Source organism: Aspergillus terreus, genomic scaffold (genome assembly GCF_000149615.1).
Source record: "Aspergillus terreus NIH2624 scaffold_1 genomic scaffold, whole genome shotgun sequence".
NCBI lineage: Eukaryota > Fungi > Ascomycota > Eurotiomycetes > Eurotiales > Aspergillaceae > Aspergillus > Aspergillus terreus.
Window position 1 is genome coordinate 454,023 of NT_165972.1, and position 22,986 is coordinate 477,008.

General features: G+C 52.4%; 10 protein-coding genes across 10 annotated transcripts; 7 read left to right on the forward strand and 3 right to left on the reverse strand.

The window, feature by feature from the left end:
* Positions 1 to 191: 191 nt before the first annotated feature.
* Positions 192 to 1,694, reverse strand: ATEG_00153 (putative cysteine synthase; the record flags this gene model as incomplete). The annotated part of the gene is made up of 4 exons (XM_001210239.1): positions 192 to 355; positions 415 to 1,243; positions 1,290 to 1,349; positions 1,407 to 1,694. The coding sequence occupies 4 exons, from the start codon at positions 1,692 to 1,694 to the stop codon at positions 192 to 194; spliced, it is 1,341 nt and encodes a 446-aa protein (XP_001210239.1).
* Positions 1,695 to 2,103: 409 nt separating this feature from the next.
* Positions 2,104 to 3,489, forward strand: ATEG_00154 (class I SAM-dependent methyltransferase; the record flags this gene model as incomplete). Its single annotated transcript, XM_001210240.1, has 3 exons — positions 2,104 to 2,206; positions 2,261 to 3,231; positions 3,280 to 3,489. The coding sequence occupies 3 exons, from the start codon at positions 2,104 to 2,106 to the stop codon at positions 3,487 to 3,489; spliced, it is 1,284 nt and encodes a 427-aa protein (XP_001210240.1).
* Positions 3,490 to 4,500: 1,011 nt separating this feature from the next.
* On the reverse strand, positions 4,501 to 5,727 carry ATEG_00155 (uncharacterized protein; the record flags this gene model as incomplete). Its single annotated transcript, XM_001210241.1, has 3 exons — positions 4,501 to 5,096; positions 5,153 to 5,439; positions 5,639 to 5,727. The coding sequence occupies 3 exons, from the start codon at positions 5,725 to 5,727 to the stop codon at positions 4,501 to 4,503; spliced, it is 972 nt and encodes a 323-aa protein (XP_001210241.1).
* Positions 5,728 to 7,459: 1,732 nt separating this feature from the next.
* ATEG_00156 (uncharacterized protein) lies at positions 7,460 to 8,208 on the forward strand (the record flags this gene model as incomplete). Its single annotated transcript, XM_001210242.1, has 2 exons — positions 7,460 to 8,113; positions 8,173 to 8,208. The coding sequence occupies 2 exons, from the start codon at positions 7,460 to 7,462 to the stop codon at positions 8,206 to 8,208; spliced, it is 690 nt and encodes a 229-aa protein (XP_001210242.1).
* Positions 8,209 to 8,674: 466 nt separating this feature from the next.
* ATEG_00157 (beta-glucosidase H) lies at positions 8,675 to 11,484 on the reverse strand (the record flags this gene model as incomplete). Its single annotated transcript, XM_001210243.1, has 5 exons — positions 8,675 to 10,637; positions 10,694 to 10,865; positions 10,937 to 11,008; positions 11,050 to 11,281; positions 11,341 to 11,484. The coding sequence occupies 5 exons, from the start codon at positions 11,482 to 11,484 to the stop codon at positions 8,675 to 8,677; spliced, it is 2,583 nt and encodes an 860-aa protein (XP_001210243.1).
* Positions 11,485 to 12,310: 826 nt separating this feature from the next.
* ATEG_00158 (uncharacterized protein) lies at positions 12,311 to 14,058 on the forward strand (the record flags this gene model as incomplete). Its single annotated transcript, XM_001210244.1, has 4 exons — positions 12,311 to 12,557; positions 12,651 to 12,830; positions 12,887 to 13,418; positions 13,503 to 14,058. The coding sequence occupies 4 exons, from the start codon at positions 12,311 to 12,313 to the stop codon at positions 14,056 to 14,058; spliced, it is 1,515 nt and encodes a 504-aa protein (XP_001210244.1).
* Positions 14,059 to 15,327: 1,269 nt separating this feature from the next.
* Positions 15,328 to 16,711, forward strand: ATEG_00159 (uncharacterized protein; the record flags this gene model as incomplete). Its single annotated transcript, XM_001210245.1, has 5 exons — positions 15,328 to 15,423; positions 15,476 to 15,510; positions 15,739 to 16,256; positions 16,338 to 16,513; positions 16,571 to 16,711. 5 exons carry the CDS (start codon positions 15,328 to 15,330, stop codon positions 16,709 to 16,711), a joined length of 966 nt encoding a protein of 321 aa, XP_001210245.1.
* Positions 16,712 to 17,561: 850 nt separating this feature from the next.
* Positions 17,562 to 19,813, forward strand: ATEG_00160 (fungal specific transcription factor domain-containing protein; the record flags this gene model as incomplete). Its single annotated transcript, XM_001210246.1, has 5 exons — positions 17,562 to 18,436; positions 18,604 to 18,924; positions 18,984 to 19,216; positions 19,295 to 19,474; positions 19,560 to 19,813. 5 exons carry the CDS (start codon positions 17,562 to 17,564, stop codon positions 19,811 to 19,813), a joined length of 1,863 nt encoding a protein of 620 aa, XP_001210246.1.
* Positions 19,814 to 20,492: 679 nt separating this feature from the next.
* ATEG_00161 (uncharacterized protein) lies at positions 20,493 to 21,277 on the forward strand (the record flags this gene model as incomplete). Its single annotated transcript, XM_001210247.1, has 2 exons — positions 20,493 to 20,740; positions 20,938 to 21,277. The coding sequence occupies 2 exons, from the start codon at positions 20,493 to 20,495 to the stop codon at positions 21,275 to 21,277; spliced, it is 588 nt and encodes a 195-aa protein (XP_001210247.1).
* Positions 21,278 to 21,611: 334 nt separating this feature from the next.
* ATEG_00162 (uncharacterized protein) lies at positions 21,612 to 22,762 on the forward strand (the record flags this gene model as incomplete). Its single annotated transcript, XM_001210248.1, has 4 exons — positions 21,612 to 22,242; positions 22,298 to 22,512; positions 22,569 to 22,661; positions 22,736 to 22,762. The coding sequence occupies 4 exons, from the start codon at positions 21,612 to 21,614 to the stop codon at positions 22,760 to 22,762; spliced, it is 966 nt and encodes a 321-aa protein (XP_001210248.1).
* Between the last annotated feature and the right edge of the window lie 224 nt (positions 22,763 to 22,986).

A 22,986-nucleotide genomic window follows, 5' to 3' on the forward strand; every position in this document is an offset into this window, starting at 1 on the left:
TCTGCGATAAAACAGGCGCGGATGCAACTCGACCCACTCCGACTGGTCTGCGGCAGGACGTTTCGAGGCTAGAAACCATGCCTTGCGCGAGTAATATACCGGACGCTTGCTATAACAGTACATCCAGCACATCCTTGCGTAACCCCAAACAGGCCTTGATTCGTAATGTCATCTGTCATTACGGTTACTGCTCATTGCGCGTTCAGGACATCTTCAAGTTTCGTGTCGACGGCGCCGCCGACATCTCCTGCCTTGGCCCAGAACCTGGAAAGGTGCCTTGAGCCTGAGTCTGATAGGACCGTCACGATGCGGTGACCGGGCCCGAGCTTCATTGCGGTCTTCACAGCCGCAAAGCCTTTGTCATATTAGTCAGTAATATGGAATCAATGAAACAAGGAGCCAAATGGCACTCACAGTTCACCGCACTGCTGCTTCCAAGGAAAATCCCATCCTTCTCCACTAACCACCTGGCCATCGCTAGAGCCTGTGCATCCGTGACTCTCACAGCATCGTCAACAAGCTCCTTGCCTACCTCGAAATTCGCCGTGACGCGATTGATCCCGATTCCCTCGACAATCGTATCAACCTGTCTCCGTCTTCTCGTGCCCTCCCGCTCCTTCACATCGAACATCACGCCGTAGCGAACTCGGTTATAGAGACCACTACCTTGCGGGTCAGCCAGGACGACGCGGAGGTTGGGGATTCTCGGCTTCAAAAAAAGCGCCACGCCCGAGATTGTACCCCCGGTCCCTGCCCCAGCGACGAAGGCATCCAGCGCCCCGTTGCACTGAGCATAGATTTCAGGTCCTGTCGCTGAGTAGTGGGCTCTCCAATTGGCTTCATTCTCGAACTGGTCGGCGAAGAACCCTCTGCCGCGCTTTGGCACCGGCAGGTCTGAAGATTCGGAGTCGGACGTGGCCAAGGAGGACGCGGTGTGAGCATGGGCAAGAGCCCGCGCACGATTCACGAAATTATCCTTCTCCACGATAGGAGCTGGCGGGACGCGGTCCACAATGGCGCCGAGCTTGAGAAGCAGATTGGACTTTTCAATTGCTTGGTCCGACGGCATGCAACTGGAGTCTGTGAGTGGAGGAAAGCTAGGAGAGATAAGCCATTTGACATACATGTGAGCGAGATACCCTTTCGCCCTTGCCAAAGTAGCAAGAGAGATACCGGTAGAGCCGGAGGTTCCCTCGTAGATGGTGTCGCCGGAGTGAGGCGTCAATATGCCGAGCTCCTCGGCCTGCAAGAAGTTAGACGTCTTCTGGAAGGTGAGCGTGGAGACGCACAATTTCGATCATACTCAGGGCTACTCGGTCCTTGGAGCTCTGACCAGCACCGTTCAGGAACTATATCGTATTTAGTCAGTATAGAATGCTATAAGGCGGTCCTCAATCGCAGCCTACCTCGGCCTTCCCCAGAATTTCACAACCCGTCGCTTCGGACAAGGATTTGATCCGGAATAGAGGCGTATTTCCAATGCAGCCCTCGATTCCATCCACAATCATGGGAGGTCCTGGCCTCGCAGTCAAGATATCTGTAGAATCCGCTCCGTTGGACTGAGAACGCCGCCGAGCGCGATATTCCCGGAGACGCTGCTCCAGCTCCGGATAGAGAAGATCTTTGAATCCAATGGTCAGAACGACCCCGGCCAAAAAGGCCGTGCCGATAAAAACCCGGGAATGGTCATTCATCTTGGGGGTAATGTGCAATCGCTAAGTAGGAGGTGTCGCGAGAGACAGTTGAGGTCATTGAAGGTCGGCGGAAAAAAGCTCGGGCCACCCGCGCGCATTTGCTCCGCCCGTCATCTCGCTTTGCGACCTCCGAACTTCTTCCTCCTCTCCCTCTCCGCCTCCCACCTTCATCCATTCGCACATGGATTCCCCAGTGCTGAACCAGCTGTTCCGACAGCTGTTCCGACATCCTCACTGCCAATACCTTCGATCCCCCTCCCCTCTATCTGGTCGCAGACCGAACACCATCCGGCTGTCGACCCCCTCCCGTCAACAATGTCGGCCGTTCCTCACGCGACGAGCGCCGAAAAAGAAGAGCGCGGATGATGGCAAGCTGTGGACCAAACGCGGGGATTACCCCAAGGATATCATGGAGGACTGGAATTCCTGTCCGATGGTCACCGCGAAAGAACTGCGCCATTTCCGAGAGAGACCGCGGCAGGTGAAGATGTTGACGAGAGAGTTCATTGACGGTAGGTAGCCAGATACGATATCTGGGGATTTGGTCGCTGACTGTTCGTCTTCAGACAGTTTATACAACCCCCATTACGGGTACTTTTCGAAACATGCAACTATCTTCACGCCGGGAGAACCATTCGACTTCAACAGCATGGCGGATGGGCCGACATTCCATCGCTTGCTCGAAGAGCGTTATACCGAATTTGAAGATCGACTAGATGAAATACAGCCGGATACAGCGCGTCAATTATGGCATACACCGACGGAACTATTCAAGCCCTACTACGGAGAGACAATTGCTCGGTACCTGGTGTCGAATTACAAGCTCACGTTGTACCCCTACCACGACCTCATAATCTACGAGATGGGCGCCGGAAACGGTACCATGATGTTGAACATCCTGGATTTCATCCGCGACACCGACTACGAGGTCTACCAGCGGACCAAGTTCAAGATTATCGAAATTTCGCCTGCTCTCGCTAGCCTGCAGATGAAGAATCTGATGGATTCCGCCTATGCAGCCGGCCATTTGGATCACATTGAGATTATCAACAAATCCATCTTCGACTGGGATACTTATGTGCACTCACCCTGCTTTTTCCTCGCCCTCGAGGTTATCGACAACTTTAGCCACGATGCCATTCGCTACGACCGCAAGACGGAGCAGCCTCAACAGGGCGGTGTGTTGATCGACGCCGATGGCGAGTTCCATGAATACTACAGTCTTCAGCTCGATCCGGTGGCGGCGCGATTCCTCCGGGTGAGACAAGCTGCTGCGCGACGGGAATTCCCATCTCCTCTGGGTCCGAAGGTCTTGCGCGGCGTTCGCGGCTCCTTGCCGTTTCAGGAACCCTTCACGCTGCCGGAGTACATCCCCACCCGGCTCATGCAGTTCTTCGATATCCTCGACACCTACTTTCCTGGCCACCGGTTGGTAGCCAGTGACTTTAGCAGCCTCCCCGACGCTGTACCGGGCATCAATGCGCCCGTCGTGCAGACCCGGTACAAACGGCGAACCGTGCCGGTATCTACGCCTTTTGTAAGTATCTTTGGTGGAAACTTCGGGAATGAGTGCTGACCATTATAGGTTCACCAAGGCTATTTTGATATCTTCTTCCCAACTGACTTCAACGTGGTCGAAGACCTCTACCGGGCCATTACCGGGAAATTGACCCAGGTCATGAGCCACGAAGACTTTGTTCGCCGTTGGGCATACATTGAGGACACCGAGACGAGGAATGGGGAGAACCCGCTTCTGAGCTGGTATAAGAATGCTGATATGCTGTTGACGGTGTAACTGTACCATTAGTTACCATTAGTTGAATAAATTAACTGCCCATATGTGACTATTAAAGCTCTTTCTCAGACACCTTGGGTCACAGGATTAGCAAACTACATCTTGTCTTTCAGTTATCCACATAACGTAGTTGCGTCAATATCTGGTTTGTGACAGGGACCGGGAAGCTGATGGCAACCCACCACTCTAAGTAGTCGGTTGATGTCTTTAAGAAGAGCGGTAATTATTAAACAATATGACTACCTGGGCACGCTACTGAAAGTGTTTAGACCCCTAGTGGCACGTATGGTGTAATATTGAGGCCTTCTCTCAGGTTGACAGTATCCTTTCCTTCTCATTAGTCTGTATCCTCCATAAACACAGGCAGCGCTGACACCTAGACTCGGAGCACTGGTCGCCAGAATATCGCGTTGAGTGACGATCAGACGATCATGATGCGCTGCACCTCGCGCAATCCAATCTACTGATTCCGAAGGAGCCTCCCGTTTAGTGATACAACTTTAAGGTTCCCTGTGTGAGCCTCCAAGAAAGAGGTTAGTCAACGACAAGATAGCATCCGTCGTCGATTGGTTTCCATCCAGCCTCATCCTCCTCGTTGGAACTCGTCATCGTCCTTCTCAAGGGCAGGCTTGAAGAACCAGTCTATCTTTCCCTTGATAGGCTCCCCATGTGTACGTCTGCCCCCGCGGAGTGCCACCTTTTTACGAGTGCATCGTCTTCCGGAAAAATTGCTGCGTAGAGGTGGCCAAGTCCGAGAGCGGCTCGCGGAAGTTAAAGGCCTAGGTGAATTGCTGCCTGTCTCCACCAACCAAGTGGGCGCGTAGTCCATTGAGTTCGACGGGGGAATAGATCCTTTCTGTTGACGGATTGCGACCCATATTCGAGGCACTCGTAATCTGTTTCGGTAACTCCCCACTACAGGAAGCATTCAAGCTGACCACGAAGCTAAGAAATGCTAGCATAACGAACTTCCCCAACTAAGAAAGGAAAAGAGCCACGTTGTAAGAGGTATCAAAGATCAGTGAACTCGGCAGCGATAGAACGGAAAATGTTCGCGGAGATTGAGAAGAGTCGATACGCACTCACGCCCTGGGGCAGGGGTGGAAGGTTGTCAAATATGAGGTGAATTGGTAAGAGCATTGGGGCTCCACGAACGGTAATGTTGCTAGGATTCGAGAAATTCACGACAACTTCTTCCACGCGACCTGGGACGATCTCAGTCAGCGAACGGGTTCGCGTTCCTGGCTGTTGGCTGGGTTGATGCACACGCTCCCACCGCTCGAAGATCAGAGTTTTGGCATCTTTGTCGATCTTGATCAGGAGGACTAGACGCGTCAAGTCATTAGTATTCGATAGCCATAACCTTGCGTCAAGGCGTAAAGGGTTCAAGGATTCCGATGCCCCGACTTCTACCACAAAAGATGGAAAGTCTGTTCTAGAGCGTGTGTCGGGTGAGTAGGACTCATCAGGCTCTTTGTGCACGTTTCCTGGCATCTCGCAGTTTCCACCTCCGTAAGCCTTCAGCATGTAAGAGGAGATGCCATAATCCGCGCAGATGCGACGGAATTCATCATGAAATAATCGACTGAGCTGCGCATGCACCGTGCCTACAGGTCTGATTAGTTGAACAATAGGTATTAAATGGCACGACGATGGAGCTTACCCGCTAATTTGATGATGAGGGTGGTCTCATCAGCGAAGTATGTGAGCTTCGGGCTTCCCAAGTTTCTCTCTTCGGTCCGAATTCGTTCAAGCTGTTTGACGCACTCAGGGGTGATGTTGGTGATGACAAGACACTGAGCGGAATCATCTCCATTGAAGAATTGGGAGCCCTTGGCCTTGATGAAGTTGATTGTAGTCGTGATGTCGCGGGATTTTTCTCGGTTGCTGGAGTGAACAGAATAAAGTCGAGAATTGACGATGGAGTCGCGTGGGAGTGAAATTGTTCCTCTGCTCGAGGAGTCAGGGAGGTAGGTATATATCAAGCAAGACCCAGGAGGAAGCACTCATCGGTGTATATATAGCTCGCACAACTTCCGATTCACTCCTACCTGATGGGTTCAATGAATGGGTTTGGTGGATAAAGATGTCAGTAAGAGGAAGTCAAGTCAGTGAAAGTCAAACGACTCTCTGCCGACGTAATCATTACCCTTCGCTTTCTGGTCCCACGCCCCCTCCTCTTTGTAGCGTACTGGTTACTTTGGTCAATAGATATCTGTCAAACCAGATGTAGACCATACAGGGCCTCATTAGTACGTTCACGCTTTCAGTGGCCTAGCGGTCGTTTTACGATTGACAATATCCTGCGAGCTGTTTCGAAAGCAGGACCCATGGGAGACGGTCTGGACGTGGAAGTAGAAAGGAAGAAGCTGACGGGGCCCTTTGTAGGGTATTTATATAGCCTAGATAACGGAAAATTCCTTGTCTACCAGATGTATCCAGTGAAAGGCGACTTCAACATAGGTGAATCGGAAGCAGAGGGCTTCCTCATGACTCCACTGTCTGACCAACAGTCACTCCCAGTACCCTGCTTGAATAGACATAAGGCGCTAACATTGACAGGTCAATAGAGATAATGGAAATGAAAGCCAAAGGTCTCCATATTGTGGCCTCACAAAGAAGGCATTAGAGGTTTAGAGAATCGTATAAAGTACAGATGCCATGTCTGTTACCTGTATTCACAATATCGTAGACGACCACAGTATTCACCTCAGGTTGGAGCATCGACGCCATATTGACTCGTATTCCAAACCACCATTCGGAATTCGTTATTGTGGCTGAGAACAAGCGTTGACTCCAAACGCATTATAGTTCTGTACCAAAGACATTACCCGGCTACTCAAATTTCCCCACCGACCTTCCCCCGCATTCCCTGCTTCTTTGCCCTTAATGGTAGCTCTTCCTGTGGGACAAGCCAACAGATGCATTGGGGCAGGCCTCTCCCATCAGACAGGTATAGGGGCTACTAAGCGAGCCATTTGCTCTAGTACCACTCAATATGCCCCGAAACGCCTGCGCCGAGTGTAGGTGAGTTGTCCTGCCCCTTGAACCTCCCCCGCCCATTGCCACTTGCTGTCTATTGACCATGTATGAAGATCACGGAAAATAAGATGCTTCCCCGGTGAGTTTGGCCAGCAATGTCAGCCATGCGCCGCTCGGAAGTTGGTCTGCTCCCACAGGCCTCCGTCTCGGGGCCTTCCTTTGCATCCTTCGGACGGGAGAAGGTCACCACATCTATCCATGAGTCAAGTGGCCTCACTGTCGCCTTCAGCGTTTGAAGATTCAACACCTCTCTTTCGGACGGACCAGACTCAAAGATTCGTGTTGCTGGATAGTAACGCTGGTCTGGATCTAGGCGCTGGGACGCCTTCCGAGTTGCTCCGTGAGGCTGAATTTACGCAGACACTGCTCCTATTATATTTCAGCAACTTTGATGATATCCATGTTATGTTCGACCAGACGTCGTTCATGCGGCAATTTGTACTGGGGAACGCCTCGAAACCACAGCTCTTTGCCATTATGGCTTTAGGCATTCGGTCCGTATGATCCGTCTGTGTGGTCTTCGCTCAGCCTGCGCTCATCTTCTAACTGACATGCCTCCAGGTATTCTCATGCCAATTTTAGCCAGCCAACCTTGCGGCCTCACTGGGGTGAGCCGTTGTTCCACGAGTCCCGGCGCCTACTCAAGGAAGAATTCGACCTCCCATCAGTGGGCACCGCCCAAACGTATGTCTTGCTTGCGACCTACCAGCTCACCTTTGGAGGAGCGAGGAAGGCGTGGATGTATTTAGGTAACCGTGACCCATATGCCCACCTTGAATCCCGCGCGGACGTGTCCAGATAAACTGACCGCTGCCTCCAAGGCTTCGCGCGGAATATAGTGAGCCTGTTCAAATTGGGGGTACGGCGTGATGGTGCGAGTGTCTTCGAAGACGAGATGACCCGCAGACTAGTGGCCACTATCGTCATAATGGAGAATCTCTTCACGCCTTCGGTCAACATTGAACGCGGCCTTTCGCCGATGCAACTAGCAACGAAGCTCAACGGCGAATTAAACGCAACGATAGGCCGGACGCGCATCTGCGGCCCCGCTGAACCAGGTCCGAGCCTGGCCATCATGAATGAAATACTGCATCTCTCTGAGGTGCATTATCAGATTCGACGAGCATGGCACACACAACCCGCCTCCTCACTGCAACAGGATTTCGCCGCGACCCTGCAACAGTGGCAGGATGCCTTGCCCAGCTACCTTCGGCTGGCGCCGGAGAATTTTGAATACCATCAAGAGAGACTTTCCCTTCGAAGATATGCGTTCATGCATCTGCTTCAACTGCATCTGCGACATTTACTTCTGTTTAAGCAGCTAGAATGGCCACCGACTATACATAGCACAGCTACGAGGGACCCGTCTGCAGTTGAAGCATATGAGCACGCGTCTCGTATCACAAGTATTGTGAACTGGCTCTGGCATACATCACAGCTGGAGATGCACAACGCCAGCTTTGGGCAAATTGTGACAATCGCCCAAGTCATCCATATACATCGGCTCCTATCTTCCACGGACGCCGATACAATCAATTCGACCCAGTCTGAAATTACCGCTTTGCAGGAATATTTACTGCGGGTCAAACGCCATTGTCGTCTCTTCAATTGGGTTGTACGTTGCCTATAACTAACTAATAGTGCCTCATTGATCTGCTTCACGACCTTGACGCATGAACTAACACCCATGGTCCCTAGGTTGCGCAGCTAGAGTGGTTCATGCATATATGTACCCAGCCTGATTTCTGGCTAGATGAGAGGTCCTGGCGGTCTGTTATCTACGATCAGTTGATGACTCTGGGTACTAGCTTCGAGCGACTGGATTACGACACAGGTGGTAAGTGCTCCCTCCGACTAAATCCTTTGCATGCTGGTACTAATTTATTTTTGTGCCCTTTCAAGGCCATATGAGTACCATGGAGAGTCTGGCCGACTTTCAAACTTATTCTCAACAGAGAGCACACCAGACACCCCAGATTCTTCTACGCGGCTTTATCCCAGGGCCTTTGGGCCCTCTGTCTGATACGAATGGCTATACATGAGGAATGATGTCGACGGCCATAGCTTAGATATCATATTGTCAAATCTGATGAAATCGCAGAGAATATTCCTAGACCTCCATGGCAATCCCTCCCTGGCCCGTCTAGAGGCCCTTCCAAGCGAGTGGTTCCCGTACAACAAAACTCACTGTCCCCACAACGTCTTGAGAGGACGTACCCAAATGCACCTTGTATACACCCGGGTCCGCTACCCAGGAATCCCTTTCGGCGTTGAAGTAACTGATGCTGTACTTATCAAGCGTGATCTGCACCTCTCGACTTTCACCGGCAACTAGATATACCTTTTGGAATTCCTTCAACTCCTTGATGGGCCGCTTACAACCACCAGTGCCTGCTCCTAGAGGAGGCTGCACATAGTACTGCAGTACGGCCGCGCCGTCTCGGGCTCCCACATTTTTAGCATCGCAGATGAGCTCCACTGACACGTCCAATCCCGAGAAGACCGTACGTTTCACCCGAAGACCAGTAACATGGAACTGCGTGTACGAGAGACCAAAGCCGAAAGGGAACAGGGGCATGGGGCTCTCCGGGCGATCATAAAAGCGGTATCCAACGTCCAGCTTCTCCTCGTAACGAACGACATTGTCTTCATCGCAGGGGAAGTTGTGAAAGGTCGGATTGTCCTCGTCCTGACGTGGCCAGGAGAATGGCAGCCGGCCACTGGGACAGACATCACCACTGAGAAGTCGAGCCAGCGAATGGCCGCATTCTTGTCCCGGAAACCAGGCCTGTATTAAGGCGGGTACTTGATCGACAACTGCCGTCATGGTGACGGGACTACCACTAAAGTTGACAACAATTGTCCGGCTATTTGCAGCCGCCACGGCTTGGATTTGCTCATACTGCGAGCTGGACAGGTCCATTGAGCTGCGGTCGAATCCTTCCGACTCGATTTCGCTCGTCGTGCCGACGCATACCACAGCGTAATCGGACCTTTGCGCTGATTCGCAAGCCTCGCGAATTCGCTGGTTCTCGTCCACGAATTCTTGGAACCGCAAACTTGACCCCTGGAACATCCGGCCATACAGGGGCTTGCCATGGAGGATTTCCTGATCTGTGTTCCACGATTCCAGGACGAGCGTATAGAATTTACCAGCCTCCATGGGGTAGGTAAAGCGGCGTTCCAGTTGAGATTTGAAGAAATAAAAGGATTCCGGGCGAAGATCCGTCTCTTGAGGCCGCTCGAAGACGCGCTCTCCATTGATGTAGCAGATGGCTGGTCCAGTGGAAATGACCGAGAGCAGATGTTCGCCGCTTGAGGAAGGGCAGACATCGTAAGTCATGCGGGTGCAGTAAATCTGCTCCAGATAGGACGGCCACTTTTCCTTGATCATGTATTCCGGTAGTGCCTTCGTTTCCTCAAGCGCCAGCTTCTCTCCGATAGTGCATCCGTTGAACCACTCGACCCTCACTGGCTCAGGCATCTTGGTCTTGGACACAGAGTCATACATGAGGGCGGCATCGGGATGGGGAAGGGCTCCATACACAGGAACCCCAGGGCAGGCGTCAACTTCATACCCAGCTGCCCTGAGTCCCTCTACCGGGCTGACCGCATGAATGGCGTCCACACGCGCACTTCCTCCACCACCTAAAGCGACGTGCAGCGCATGGTAGCCCACAACCGTCACGGTTGATGCCTTTGGCAAGGGCAGAATGTCACCGTCGTTCTTTAACAACACCATCCCAGCGGCGCTCGCATCTCGGATGAACAAATCACGGCCAGTATTGCTTACACTTTGTTCTGGCGGTTCTTCGGGGTTTTCGAATCGACCCAATACTCGTGCAAGCTCGAGAACCCGTCTAGCCGAAGCGTTGATTGTCGCATCACTGACTTCGCCCTGCTCTATGGCCTGCAGGAGCTTCTCTCCACGCAATTTTGTCGGCCCCGGCATTTCCAGGTCCACCCCTGCATTCAGACATTGGGCCGTGGAGTAGACGCCCATCCAGTCTGACACCACCAGGTTTTGGAACCCCCACTCACCGCGGAGGATGCCATTCACCAGCTGCTCGCTGTCCGCGACATAGGTGCCGTTGACGCGGTTATAACTGACACACGCGGTAAGCCTGGTACACGCATGGGTACTAGAACCAAAGTCACTCACCTTGTCATAAGGCACAAAGGACTTGAATGTTTCATCACAAGCTGAAATGGTAGAAGGTATATTTCCCGCAGCGTTTGTGAATCAACATCAACCGTGAGAATCGTGCGATTATTCTCGGTCTCGTTCGCCACGAAGTGTTTCGGCGTTGCCGCTATACCTTCCGACTGGCAGCCTATGGTTTTCAAGTTAATAATACGACATGTCGATATGGACGAAAAATACCCGCCCACACAAGAGACGCACCATTGACAAAAGCAGCTGCAAGTACGCCCAGTGCAAACGGATCTTCCGAGTATGTTTCGTAATTCCGACCACCTGAGAATCCCATCCGTCAGCTTTACTGAATCCAGTCCTACCGTAGCGATCGATGAGAGGGCACGCACCGCGGGGTGAGCGAATGACATTCAATGTCGGGGCTAGCAGCACATTCGCTGATTTCGTTTTCGCCTCTCTTGCGATTTCCTGGCCCGTACGGAAAAGCAGGTCGCGGTCGAAGCTGGCTCCCAGAGAGGTTCCGCATGGGAAACAAGCTGCCTTGATCCCGCTGACGTAGCTCTCGCCGCGCGCTCCATTTGGTCCATCCGTGGTCTAGCACGAGCATGAGATATTAGATGTCTTGTCTTTCCTTCTGTCAATTGGTATCTCACCTTGATGTGCGGAATGGTGAAGCCATCGCGCTGGATTACGGGTGTACGCCACCAGTCTGTCGCACTGAGGAGGGAGACCTTTTCCTCACGCGTGAGCTGGCTCAACAAGGAATCAATATCAACGTTTGAACGCATGGAACCCATCATGAGGCGATGAAATCAAGGTGGCTTTGTGTATTGGCAGATGGGAATGGGATGGAGAGTAGGAAGTGGTTCGTGCTCTTTCTCCGTTTCTCGGGGGCATAGATTAATGTGAGTGTAACTAGTCATGTGCTATGACTTCTGTAGAAGAGTAAATACCGAACCACATCCCGATCTTTTCATAGATCAGCGAGCTTGCGTGCTCGAGATGGCTGCCAGGTGCCCTATGGGGAAAGCGTACTGTAATTACCGTAACTTTTGTCTCGGCGTATATGTACGCTGATTGGGACAAATTTAAGTGGGGCCGCGGACTTTTCGGCCGGTATGGTCTCTGATTGGTGCCCACGCCGGAAAGTGCCACAAACCCTAACCTTAGAAGTTCTCAACGTGTGGACAAGGATACCTTAATGAAAGACTGCTATTCATAACTCCCCGCAAACTCTGGCGTAGGCAGGCTTAGCTAGATTCCTCGTGTGACGATGGGCCCATTGGACCAGGCCTCAGAGGAATCGTTCATACTCCGCGTGGCTGTTAAGTTTTGCGGAGAGTCCCACATATCGCGACTTCATACCTCTTCCACTATGACTTTCATATCCCGATATCCTGATACCATCATACCCTCGTATTCTCGTCATACATACCCCAGTCGCCGCGGCAGTCGATGACGGTAGCGCAGATGGAGTTAACGCCTTCGAAAACAAGACGTCTTTCATCACTATAAGAGTGCCCATCTGGTCGGGAACCCTTCTTTCCTCCCCTACTTTCCACATAAGGCTCTTCCTTCAGATCTTTTCTTTTGGCTTGTCACTTTGACGTGGAGATATCCATCATGAACGACCTGGAGAAGATGCAAAGCGCTGCAGATCAAGTCGAAGACATCAAGGAAGCCCAGGATGTTGTCGACGTTGATGCCCGGCTGCAAGATCTCGCCAGAGAATCTCCGCCGTTCTATCGCAAACGCAACCTCACGACATTGTACCTGTTGATGGCCCCAGGGTGCTTGGTTCCGGCCATTACCCTTGGCTTTGACGGTGCCATGATGAACGGACTACAGGCCATATCCACTTGGAATGAATGTATGATGCTACTGCCCCCTTTATTTCCACTCAATTGCTGTCTATCCAGTTGAGTTGGGATTCTCTGCCAATGCTAATATCAGTACGAGTCAGATTTTAATAACCCGTCCGGTCCAATTCTCGGAGTCCTGACTGCGATTCTTGCTCTGGGTGCCATCTGTGCCACCCCGTTCATCAGCATGGTCGGTGACCGCTGGGGCCGCCGCATGGGTATAATCCTCGGTTCAGCCATTATGGCCGTCGGTGGAATTCTGCAGGGCTCTTCTGTGCACAGTAAGGCATGACGTCGCCCCGTACCTCAACTAATATTGACCTCTCCGCCTGGACAGTCGCCATGTTTCTCGTCTCCCGATACCTGATCGGATTCGGCCTCGTCTTCGCCAACGCATATGCCCCAATTCTAATCGGGGAACTATCCCACCCCAAAGACCGCCAGGTGACCACATCGCTGTACCAAACAACTTGGTACTTCGGCGCCACGCTCGCCGCTTGGACGACGTTCGGAACGTTCACAATGCCTACGGAGTGGGCATGGCGCATTCCGTCTCTCCTTCAAGCAGCTCCGGCCTTGGTCCAGATCGTGGGCGTCTGGTTCGTTCCCGAGTCGCCTCGCTGGCTGGTCGCGACGGGCCGCGGCGAAGAGGCCAAGGCGATCCTGACGAAGTACCACGCCGAAGGACAGGAGAATGATGAACTAGTCGAGCTCGAGTACTTTGAGATGAAACGTGTGATTGAGGCAGATCTGGCTGCCAACGAGATGACCTGGCGCGCCTTGGTGGCGTCTCCCGGGAATCGTCGACGCTTACTGCTAGTCCTCATGCTTGGGGTGTTTTCCCAATGGTCGGGAAATGGGCTTGTCTCGTAAGTTTTCCTTTCATTCTTCCGCTTTCTTCGTTTTTGAAGAAATCCGTATAGCGAAAAGTGTGAATTAACGACTTGCTTCAGGTTCTATCTTGTCCGAGTCCTCCAAACAGTCGGCATCGCCAATTACAAGACCCAGAACACCATCAACGGCTGTCTCATGATCTGGAGCTGGATCACCGCGGTTGCGTCCGCGTTCCTGACCGCGCGAATTCGCCGTCGGACACAGTTTTTGGTCTCGACCATCGGCATGTTAGCCGTCTTCGCGAGCCAGACTCTCTGCGCAGGACTGTTCAATACCCAGCACGACGAGGCAGCCGGACTGGCGGTCATCGCAATGCTCTTCCTCTTCTACATGTTCTTTAACCTTGCGTTCAATGCGCTGCTGTACTCGTACCCCGTCGAGTTCTTACCATACCCGATTCGCGCGAAGGGGTTCTCCGTGCTGATGTTCGTTGGGAAGGCGGCGAATTTTGTCAATGCGATGGTGAATCCTGTCGGCCTTGCGGCTATTGGATGGAAGTACTATTTCGTGTATGTGGCTTGGTTGGTGGTAGAGGTCTTGTCTGTTTATTTCTTTTTTGTGGAGACCAAGGGTCCTAGTCTCGAGGCCATTGCTGCTAGGTTTGATAATCTTTGATTGCGTCGGGAGTGTGTTTTTGAATGAGGATCGCGGAGGATGGGAGAGAGACTGGGATCGGTACTAAACGAATGTCTAGTTGTTCTTTTCGTCCTCGTCTTCTATGGTTGTATATTTGACCCAATTCATAGCCAGTTTACTGATCGTTCGCATTGATCGAGAAGGTAGGCTGACGATGCTATGCTAATCCAGCGGTACGAGAACTACACCACGGATATCCTTTCCGAAGCAACTTGCTCGGCCTTCTTCTCCCTGCATCTCGGGCGATTACTCCGTGTAAGCTGTCAGTGCGGGACACTTGGACCACAGAGCGGGTAATATCCGGAACCTTGTAGACAGTCACGAATGGACCCTTTTCGGGAGATAGCCGAGTGCTCGGATGCGAAAGAGTACAATTACTGAGAGACGCGTCTCTGGAATAATGTCACCATCCCTTCAAAATATCTATTACAGTTTTCATTGTGGCACTGTCCTGTACAGTACGGAGCATTCTCGGTCAGTGTCAAATCTAACATGCTAAATTGCGTTTGGAGTCAGGCTAGGACATCTGCCCTCCGGGGTGTTCCTCGTCTCAGCTGTCGCAATATAGTCCAAAGTCGTCACTGCCTCTCCACAAGCTCGCATCCAAATTCGAATACAGGTTGTCCACCACCAAAATCACCATGGACACGAGCCATCCTGGGGACGGCCGTCGGCTCCTTAATCACGGGCACAATCTTCTACAATCTCCCTGAGCGAACGCAGAGTGGAACTCGTCATCAGCCATCCTATGCATCATCCAGCCAGACGATCAAAGTAAGCCCCTTCGCCCCCAAGACTAGAAACTTGGAGCAGCCAGATAACCACAGCCTAGGCGATTCACGAGATACGTCAAGCTCTCGGGGAGGACAGCGTCAGTGCTGACGAAGGAGACCTCGAGTCACATGGATTCTCCGAGTGGTCCTCTATCAACATAGGACGGTTCCCTGATGTCGTGGTCTATCCTCGGTCGACGGAGGAGGTCTCGACAATTGCAAAAATCTGTCACAAATACAAGGTTCCCATGAGTGAGCTCTTCCCCAGAATGGTTCTATCTGATTTTTTCAAGCTGACGGCATCTAGTCCCATTTTCAGGGGGATCCAGCGTGGAAGGCCATTTCTCGGCACCTTTTGGCGGCGTGAGCGTAGATTTCATGAAGATGAATCAAATAGTTGCATTCCACCCCGAAGAGTAGGCCACCCTTTTTGATGCATGAAGACAATTATTCGACAGTACTAACCATCATCAGTATGGACATTGTGGTGCAGCCGTCAGTATCTTGGGTGGACCTCAACGAGGAAATCAAGGACAGCGGATTGTTCTTCCCCGTAGATCCTGGCCCTCCGGTGAGTTCGAGTCCACATAATATAGTTCAGGCTCCGGCTTATCCAGGTACAGGCAAAAATTGGGGGAATGATTGCCACAAACTGCAGGTATGCCACCCCAATCCAACAGAAGAAGAGTCTCACACCAACCGCCATACAGTGGAACGAACGCGGTCCGCTATGGAACCATGAAAGACTGGGTCGTCAACCTGACGGTCGTTCTAGCAGACGGGCGGATACTTCAAACACGGAAGAGACCAAGGTAACGGAATGTGGTCAAGTGGCCATAAGACTAGGTGCACATATCTCAGGAATTATGTTGTTAACCCGTCGCAGGAAATCGTCAGCGGGCTATAACTTGAACGGTCTTTTTACTGGCGCAGAGGGGACTCTGGGATTTGTCACCGAGGCCACGCTGAAACTGGCACATATACCTGAAGAATACGGAGTCGCAGTGACTACATTCCCGTCAATGAGGTCTGCCGCCAATGCAGCTACGGAAGTGATCCGCTACGGAATCCCGGTGGCAGCAGTGGAACTCCTCGACGACGTCCAAATGGACGTTGTCAACCGGATTGGAGGCACGGGACAGGAGTGGAGAGCGTTACCAACGCTATTTTTCAAATTTAGCGGGACCCGTGCCGGCGTTCAGGACAACATTGACGGGGTGCGGCGCATAGTGCGGGAGAATGGAGGCAGCGATTTCCGGGTGGAACGAGATCCGACGAAGCAAGCGGCCCTCTGGTCGGCCCGTAAACAGGCGCTCTGGAGCATGATGTGTTTGCGAGAAAAGGGCTCGGAAGTATGGTCTACCGACGTAGCTGTTCCGCTGTCCAAGGTTCCAGATCTTGTCGGTATGTGACAATCCACCCCCTTCCTACCAGTGGGCCAAGGGCCGCAGAACAAGCCCACTCATTCGCTAACGTACGATACAGAGATCTCCAAGAAAGACCTGGACGACCTCGGTCTGTTCGGCAGCATGCTGGGCCACATTGGGGATGGGAACTTCCACGAGACCATTCTATTCGACGGAGATGAAGAACGCGAGAAAGTGGCCAAATGTGTCCATGACATGGTCCACCGAGCTATCGAAATGGACGGTACTTGCACAGTAAGCGCTGCTTAGATTCTCACGACAGCTGAGGAACCAGGCTGACGAAGAATGTAGGGCGAGCATGGGATTGGGCTGGGGAAGAAGGAATTCTTGGAGGAGGAAGTCGGCGAAACATCCCTGACCGTCATGAAGACCATCAAAGCTGCGCTGGATCCGCACTGGCTGATGAATCCGGGGAAGGTCTTTGATCCTTGAGTTCAATGCTTGTTGATTGTCGTGAGCAGTAGTACATAGATGGGAAGTTGGGACGGTGGGAAATGAGGCCGGCTAATTCCCGAACCCAGATTACCGGTATTTGGGATATAGATACGGTACGGTATATAACCCTGAGCTCCCTACTATATCGCGCTTCGTCCTGGTATCTTACCATTGCCTTACCCGTAACATATCTCCCGAATCCATATCCGGTCCAACTCCGCCTCGGGACCTTCCCGCGACGGTCATCTACTCAGAGTAAAGGTGTAGAACTACGCAGGACTTGTTCCAGCTGACCCCGCCTATCCGTCTACTTCCTCGATATAGGTATACTACTCCATGTGATACGTCGGACCATGTCGGTTTCTTCTGATAGCGTACGTTTGGACTCCACCATGCATGACTTCCAGCTGAACTTGTCATCCGGCGCAGTGTACGCACGACCAGACCTCCGTCTCTCAGCCCTCGCCGAAGCGACGACGCGTTGCATTGGCTTGCCAGAGCTGTAGAGAGCGGAAGGTTCGGTGCGATGGGTTGAGGCCAGTATGCTCAACCTGCCGGCGACGAGGCATACCTCCTCAGCAATGTAAATACCTGGTAATTGCAGACACGGCCAAGTATCAGTCCGAACGAGCGTGAGTGATCCAGGTCTCACGTTCAGCTGGAGTCCGCTGATTCGGACGATAGATATGTGCAGATGCTGCATGAGCAAATCTCGCACCTACAGCAGCAGGCTTGTCAGTCTAATCGCAGGCCTGGGAGCCAAGTCTCAGATTCACCACAGTCCGGAGAGACGCACCGGCCAACACAAAGTAGCTCCGACGTTGCGGTGCCTCCTCTGGCCCCCGCGATGTCGCAAGAAGAGATTGAGATGCCGGATTCTCTATACTCCAAACTGACAGAGCAGCATGCGCCGCAGCTGGAGAATACAGAGTCCCTTTCAAACTCTATCAACGCCATGGGAGCTGCCGTGCCCGATGTCTGTGACATCCAGAGTCGCGATGAGTATTACGGCCAGTCCTCTCTCGTTGCATTCATTCAGCAGTGCGCCCCTGTGTCAACGTCAACCTCTGGGCCTCGCCCCCCGTCACGATCCACTCAACCTATATCACCATCGACTGCATCTACAGCCCCGAGTCAGAGTTCTTTTGGCTCCCGCAAGATGCACTCCTATCTCTCTGATGACTACTCACTTCCGCCGCGCCAGGCTGCAGACTGGCTTGTAGAGATCTACTTCACCACCTCTCATATGTTCTACCCCTGGGTACACAAGGAGAGTTTCATGAGGCGGTACGAACAACTCTGGTCAAGTCATGACCCGAAAAATCTGCACGAGCTGCCTGACGTAGGCCTTGGAGGACGAGGGTGCTCTACAGAGGTCTTTTACTGTGGCCTGAATGCGATTTTTGCCATCGCGTGTGAATTCTCCAACATGCCTGTCCAAAGCAAGCGCTCCTCATCCCTGTTATTCTATGAACGCATGAAGAGTTTATTAAACATTGACATCTTCGACAGTGGGAGCCTGGCCCATATCCAAGCGCTCCTTCTCGTCTCACTCTATTTGCAGTGCACGCCTTATCCTCGGCGGTGCTGGAACACGGTGGGGATGGCATATAGGATATCAGTTGGCATAGGGCTGCATCTGAGTCGATCTTCAAATAAGTTTAAGCCCTTGGAGCGGGAGATTCGCTGGCGGGTATGGTGTGCCTGTGTGCAGATGGACATGTGAGTCCCCGTCCCAATTTCTGATTCGCACTTCTTCCCGTTCCCTCTCCCACTCTCTCTGGTCAATACTTAAAGGATTTTTTTAGTATTGTCAGCATGACAATGGGACGCCCGTCCATGACACGGATTTCATGCGACTTTCCCCTGCCGTCTCCTGTTGACGACAGTTGCCTGTCGGCTGGAACCGAACCAGACGCACAATCAGAAGCAGACGCAATCTCCCACAACCAATTTCTTTACGAGAACATGAGGCTCATAGGAATCCTCGGCAAGCTACTGTCAACGGTCTACCACAGCACAGAGCCAGGTACCGACAAAGGTCATCTTCAGCCGCCCTCCTGGGATGCACAAGCTATCATGGATATTGAAAGGGATCTGGAGAACTTCCAGTCGTCATTGCACCCTGGTTTGCACTGGGACCCGAGCCAAGCATGGACTAGGCCCATAGAGCCCATTTTCAAAAGGCAATCAAATACTCTCCATGCCCGGTAAGTCTCCCACCGTACGATCATCTGGGATGGTCCGATTCTCATTGGATAACTCATAGATACCTTCACCTCAAATTACTACTGTACCGGCCAGGTTTCAGCGGTCATCGCTCGGGCATACTGTCCGCACGAGATAGAGCGCAGCATCAAAAACCCGAGGCTAGTTCGTGGTCCCGACTATATCAGCGGCGCTGCGCAGAGGGTTGTGTTCAGGCCGCCTGTGACCTGATAGAGTCGCTGTCAAAGGCCACTGTGCAGGACGCCACAGGAGCTTGGTGGTATGGAGTTTTCTGTGAGTCCTTTCAGAGCCAGAATCTACCGGGCTACAAATCCAGCCTCACGATATCACTAATGGGTGGCGTTCATCTAGACCTCATCAGTGCCGGCATTGTCCTGGTTTCCGTGGACGCTATCAATACCGAATTTGATGGCGTGGGTAGCAATGAACTAGACAGAGCCTGGGAACGTTGTCTGCAGACTCTTCTTCGCATGGTGGATGTCTATCCCTCGGCTCGTGATTACGCCGTCGCATTGAACGGACTGAAACAACGTGGGTCCTCGACACAACCAGGTAGACATCCTCCGATCTTCTATACACGCGCAAATATGTATGCTGACATTTGGACGAAAACTAGACGTACTTGGCGTTGGACAAAACGCTTCCCGTGCAGCAGAACACACTGGATCAGACAGCATTCGGGATTCGACCTCGCGGGTGAGTATGCAACAGGCTGTTCCAACCGCCACTTCCGACACCAACTGCAACAACGTGGCGTCATATACTGGTTTTAGCCCTCTCTTGGCCGACTGGGACTTTGGCCTGGAGGACATCATGCTCCCCCAGTGTCTACAGGAGGTTGACGAAGGCTTGTTGCCAAACCTGTCCTGAGGCGACCCGTGCAAGATACAGCATACTTCCAAGTAAATTGGTCGAGCCTGGAATCGGTCAGCAGAGGCTTTACAGATCACCTTGGCCGTCCTGCCTCTATGCTCCATACAGTCACGAGCAGTCCAACCGGCGTTTCTGAGATCGAATGCCACGCGCACGCGGCACAACCATGGTCGTTCCGCTGTCTGTCACCCACAGTTAATCTCATCGTCGAGCGAGGGCCCTGGTATTACAATGCGGTTTTCCAGTTGTGAAGTCATATCTGGATTGATTGCCCTAATGCTGTGGACTGTGTGGGCAATCTCGTCATATTGCGTGCTGAAAAGGGATGATGAGTAAGTGTGAGAGTGGAAATTACCTTGGCTTGTGGCAATACCTTACTTGCCGGGAGACTTTACAACTTGCCGCTCTCCGCCGGGAGTCCAGGTTACTTCCACTTCAATTTCGACATTCGACACGCACAGTCCATCGGTCAGCTGGGTGTAAGAGGACAATGAATGTGTGACCCCTTACTGGATTGCTATGTACTACCGGTTCTTTTAAAGAGCCTTCGCGCAGTTCTACACCTCCCAGCTGTCTTTGCTCAGTCCTGCTCTGTCGAATACCGGAGAGGGAGAGAGAACGAGCCTCAGACTTGGTTGAATGGTGAAGTGATTGCGACGGAGACATAGACCACAAGATGGAGGTCGAACACCCCAGCAATGCCTTACCCACAAAACAATCTCTGGAAGGGCACTTATTCCCAGACGTGAACCCAATCATCAGTCCTACAGACAGCCTCACGATAGGGGCACATGTTCAGGACGCGACCTCAGACACGATCATCCCAAATGACAACCATCTCATTGCTTCGCCATACACCGACCAGGCTCACCTTCTGGACCTCACCACGCTGGAAAGACCCAATCAGCTCCTAGCCAGAGCGTTGTCGGTTCTGCAACCAACACGGGACGACTATGCAACAGCGTGTTACCTAGAGTCGTTCAATTGGCCCGAGGTCATCGACTCGATTCGTCGTCTATGTTCGGAGACAGGCTATTCATGGACGAAACGTAGCTTCTATGTGATCGTATTTCGATCACAACTTTATGCAAATGCGAACTCGGAGTGCCTGTACGAGCTAGATGCTCAGTCCCATCGCGAAGCCGTCGCAAGTGGCGGTCTGCTAAAGTACTGGTTCGGAACGACGAATGCGAACAGAGAGAACTTAGCTACGTGTTTGTTATCCCATTTCCTCTTAAGTCTGTCCGTGTGGGCTCCACTGACACGGCCATGACAGGTATCTGGCGCAGCCAACGGGATGCACGACTTGGTGGCACAGGGCCGTGGCATCAGCGCGCACGCACGGCCATTGACGAGTTTTACGAGCGGATCACGCTGACCAGGTTGAAGTTGGAGATTGGGGATGATGTCAAGTCGTGGGTGTTCTCCGAGTGGAAAGATGAGATTGAAGGAGATATATGATACTGTCGAATCAGTGACAGACACCTTAATCCACACCAATGCATCAAGTTGTATAGAAAATCATCATATGGAAGTTTATCTGCCCAATGCAGGATATTACCCCGCTAGGGATCCGCCTAAATAAGTATCATTCCACGTCCATGTGGGGTAAATCCGGCCGGGGAATATTGCCTCGCTTGCGATATCGCATCCAGGTACATCATCGCGACTCCAGTGCATGCGGGGTGACAGAAATTACGATGGCGCTGGATAGTTATTTATTCGGGGAAATCCCCGGGCGAGAGACTCGAATCGCACGAGCATCCAGTCACCCTCACACAGAAGCTAAGTCAAAATGGTTGGCCTTCTCAACGACACCAAACTCGCCGTCAACGACGGCCCTCTTACGTCGGAAAATGCCGCCTTCCTGCGGGCCTCAGACCCCAGCCTCCCGCTGGACGAGCTGCGCAAGCGATACAACGAAGACGGCTACCTCTTTCTGAAGGGACTCCTCCCCCGCGAGGACGTCCTCGACGCCCGTCGTCGCTACTTCGAGTACCTGGCTCCGACCGAAGTCCTCGAGCCGGGCACAGATCCGGTCGAGGGCGTTTTCAACAAGAGCAAGTCCATCGACGACTATCCCGGTATTGGTGCGGGCCATGCGGCAGGCAACGGCCGTCCCGGGGGTGACAATGCAGCGCAGTTTGTTGACCGCGCCATTGAGGCTCATTACAAGGACTGGTACACGGAAAAGCTCGTCCACCACCCCGACCTTTACAAGTTTATTGCCGAGTTCACGGCCTGGGGACAGGATACGTTGACGTTCAAGCGGACGCTTCTCCGGAACAATATCCCCGGGAGCAAGCCAATCGGTGTCCATTACGACCAGATCTTTCTTCGGTATGGTGAGCCGACGGCTGTGACCGCGTGGGTTCCTATGGGTGATATTAAGCTCAACGGTGGGGGGTTGATCTATCTGGAGAATGGTATCTACCCTTTTCTTTTGGGCATACGAGGTCGCAGCTGTTCTGACAATTGCAGGCGATGGCGTCGGCCAGAAGATTGAAGAGGAGTTCACGAACAAGGCGAGACAGGCTGGCTTGACGGAGGAACAGGCTCGATCGGCCTTCAACTCGAATATGATGGCGACGGGTCTGCTGTCCGAGTTCCCTGCGGAATTTGCAAAGGAACACGGTCGTCGCTGGCTTGTCTCCGCATATGAGGCGGGCGATGTTGTCTTGCACAAGCCTCATGTGGTGAGTCGATGCGAGCGTGTTCCGTGATGTTATTGTTGGCTAATATATATCGGTAGATCCACGCGTCAACAATCAACAACGACCCTGACAATGTTATTCGCCTGGCTACGGATCTACGGTTCTGTGATGCGTCCAAGCCTTATGATAAGGTGAGTTCTCTGTCTACTGTATCTGCACCCGAAGCTAATCATACAGCGATGGATGAACTACTATCGGTTTGGAGACGGGGTATAAGCAGTACTGGATGTGATGTGATACTTCAGATGACACTCATGTATGGACAAGCTATACTCCGCCACAATTACTAGGTACCCATCAAGAGCAATCTTTACTTGTCTCCAAAAGTGCAATGGCAAATCCTAAATCGTAAGCAAAGCCCCTTGTTAGATGCGGGATTCTTACTGCTTGGTGTCGCAATACCCCCCTGTCCACTCTGGTCCCTGTTGCTGGCACTATGCCAGTTAGTTTAATAAA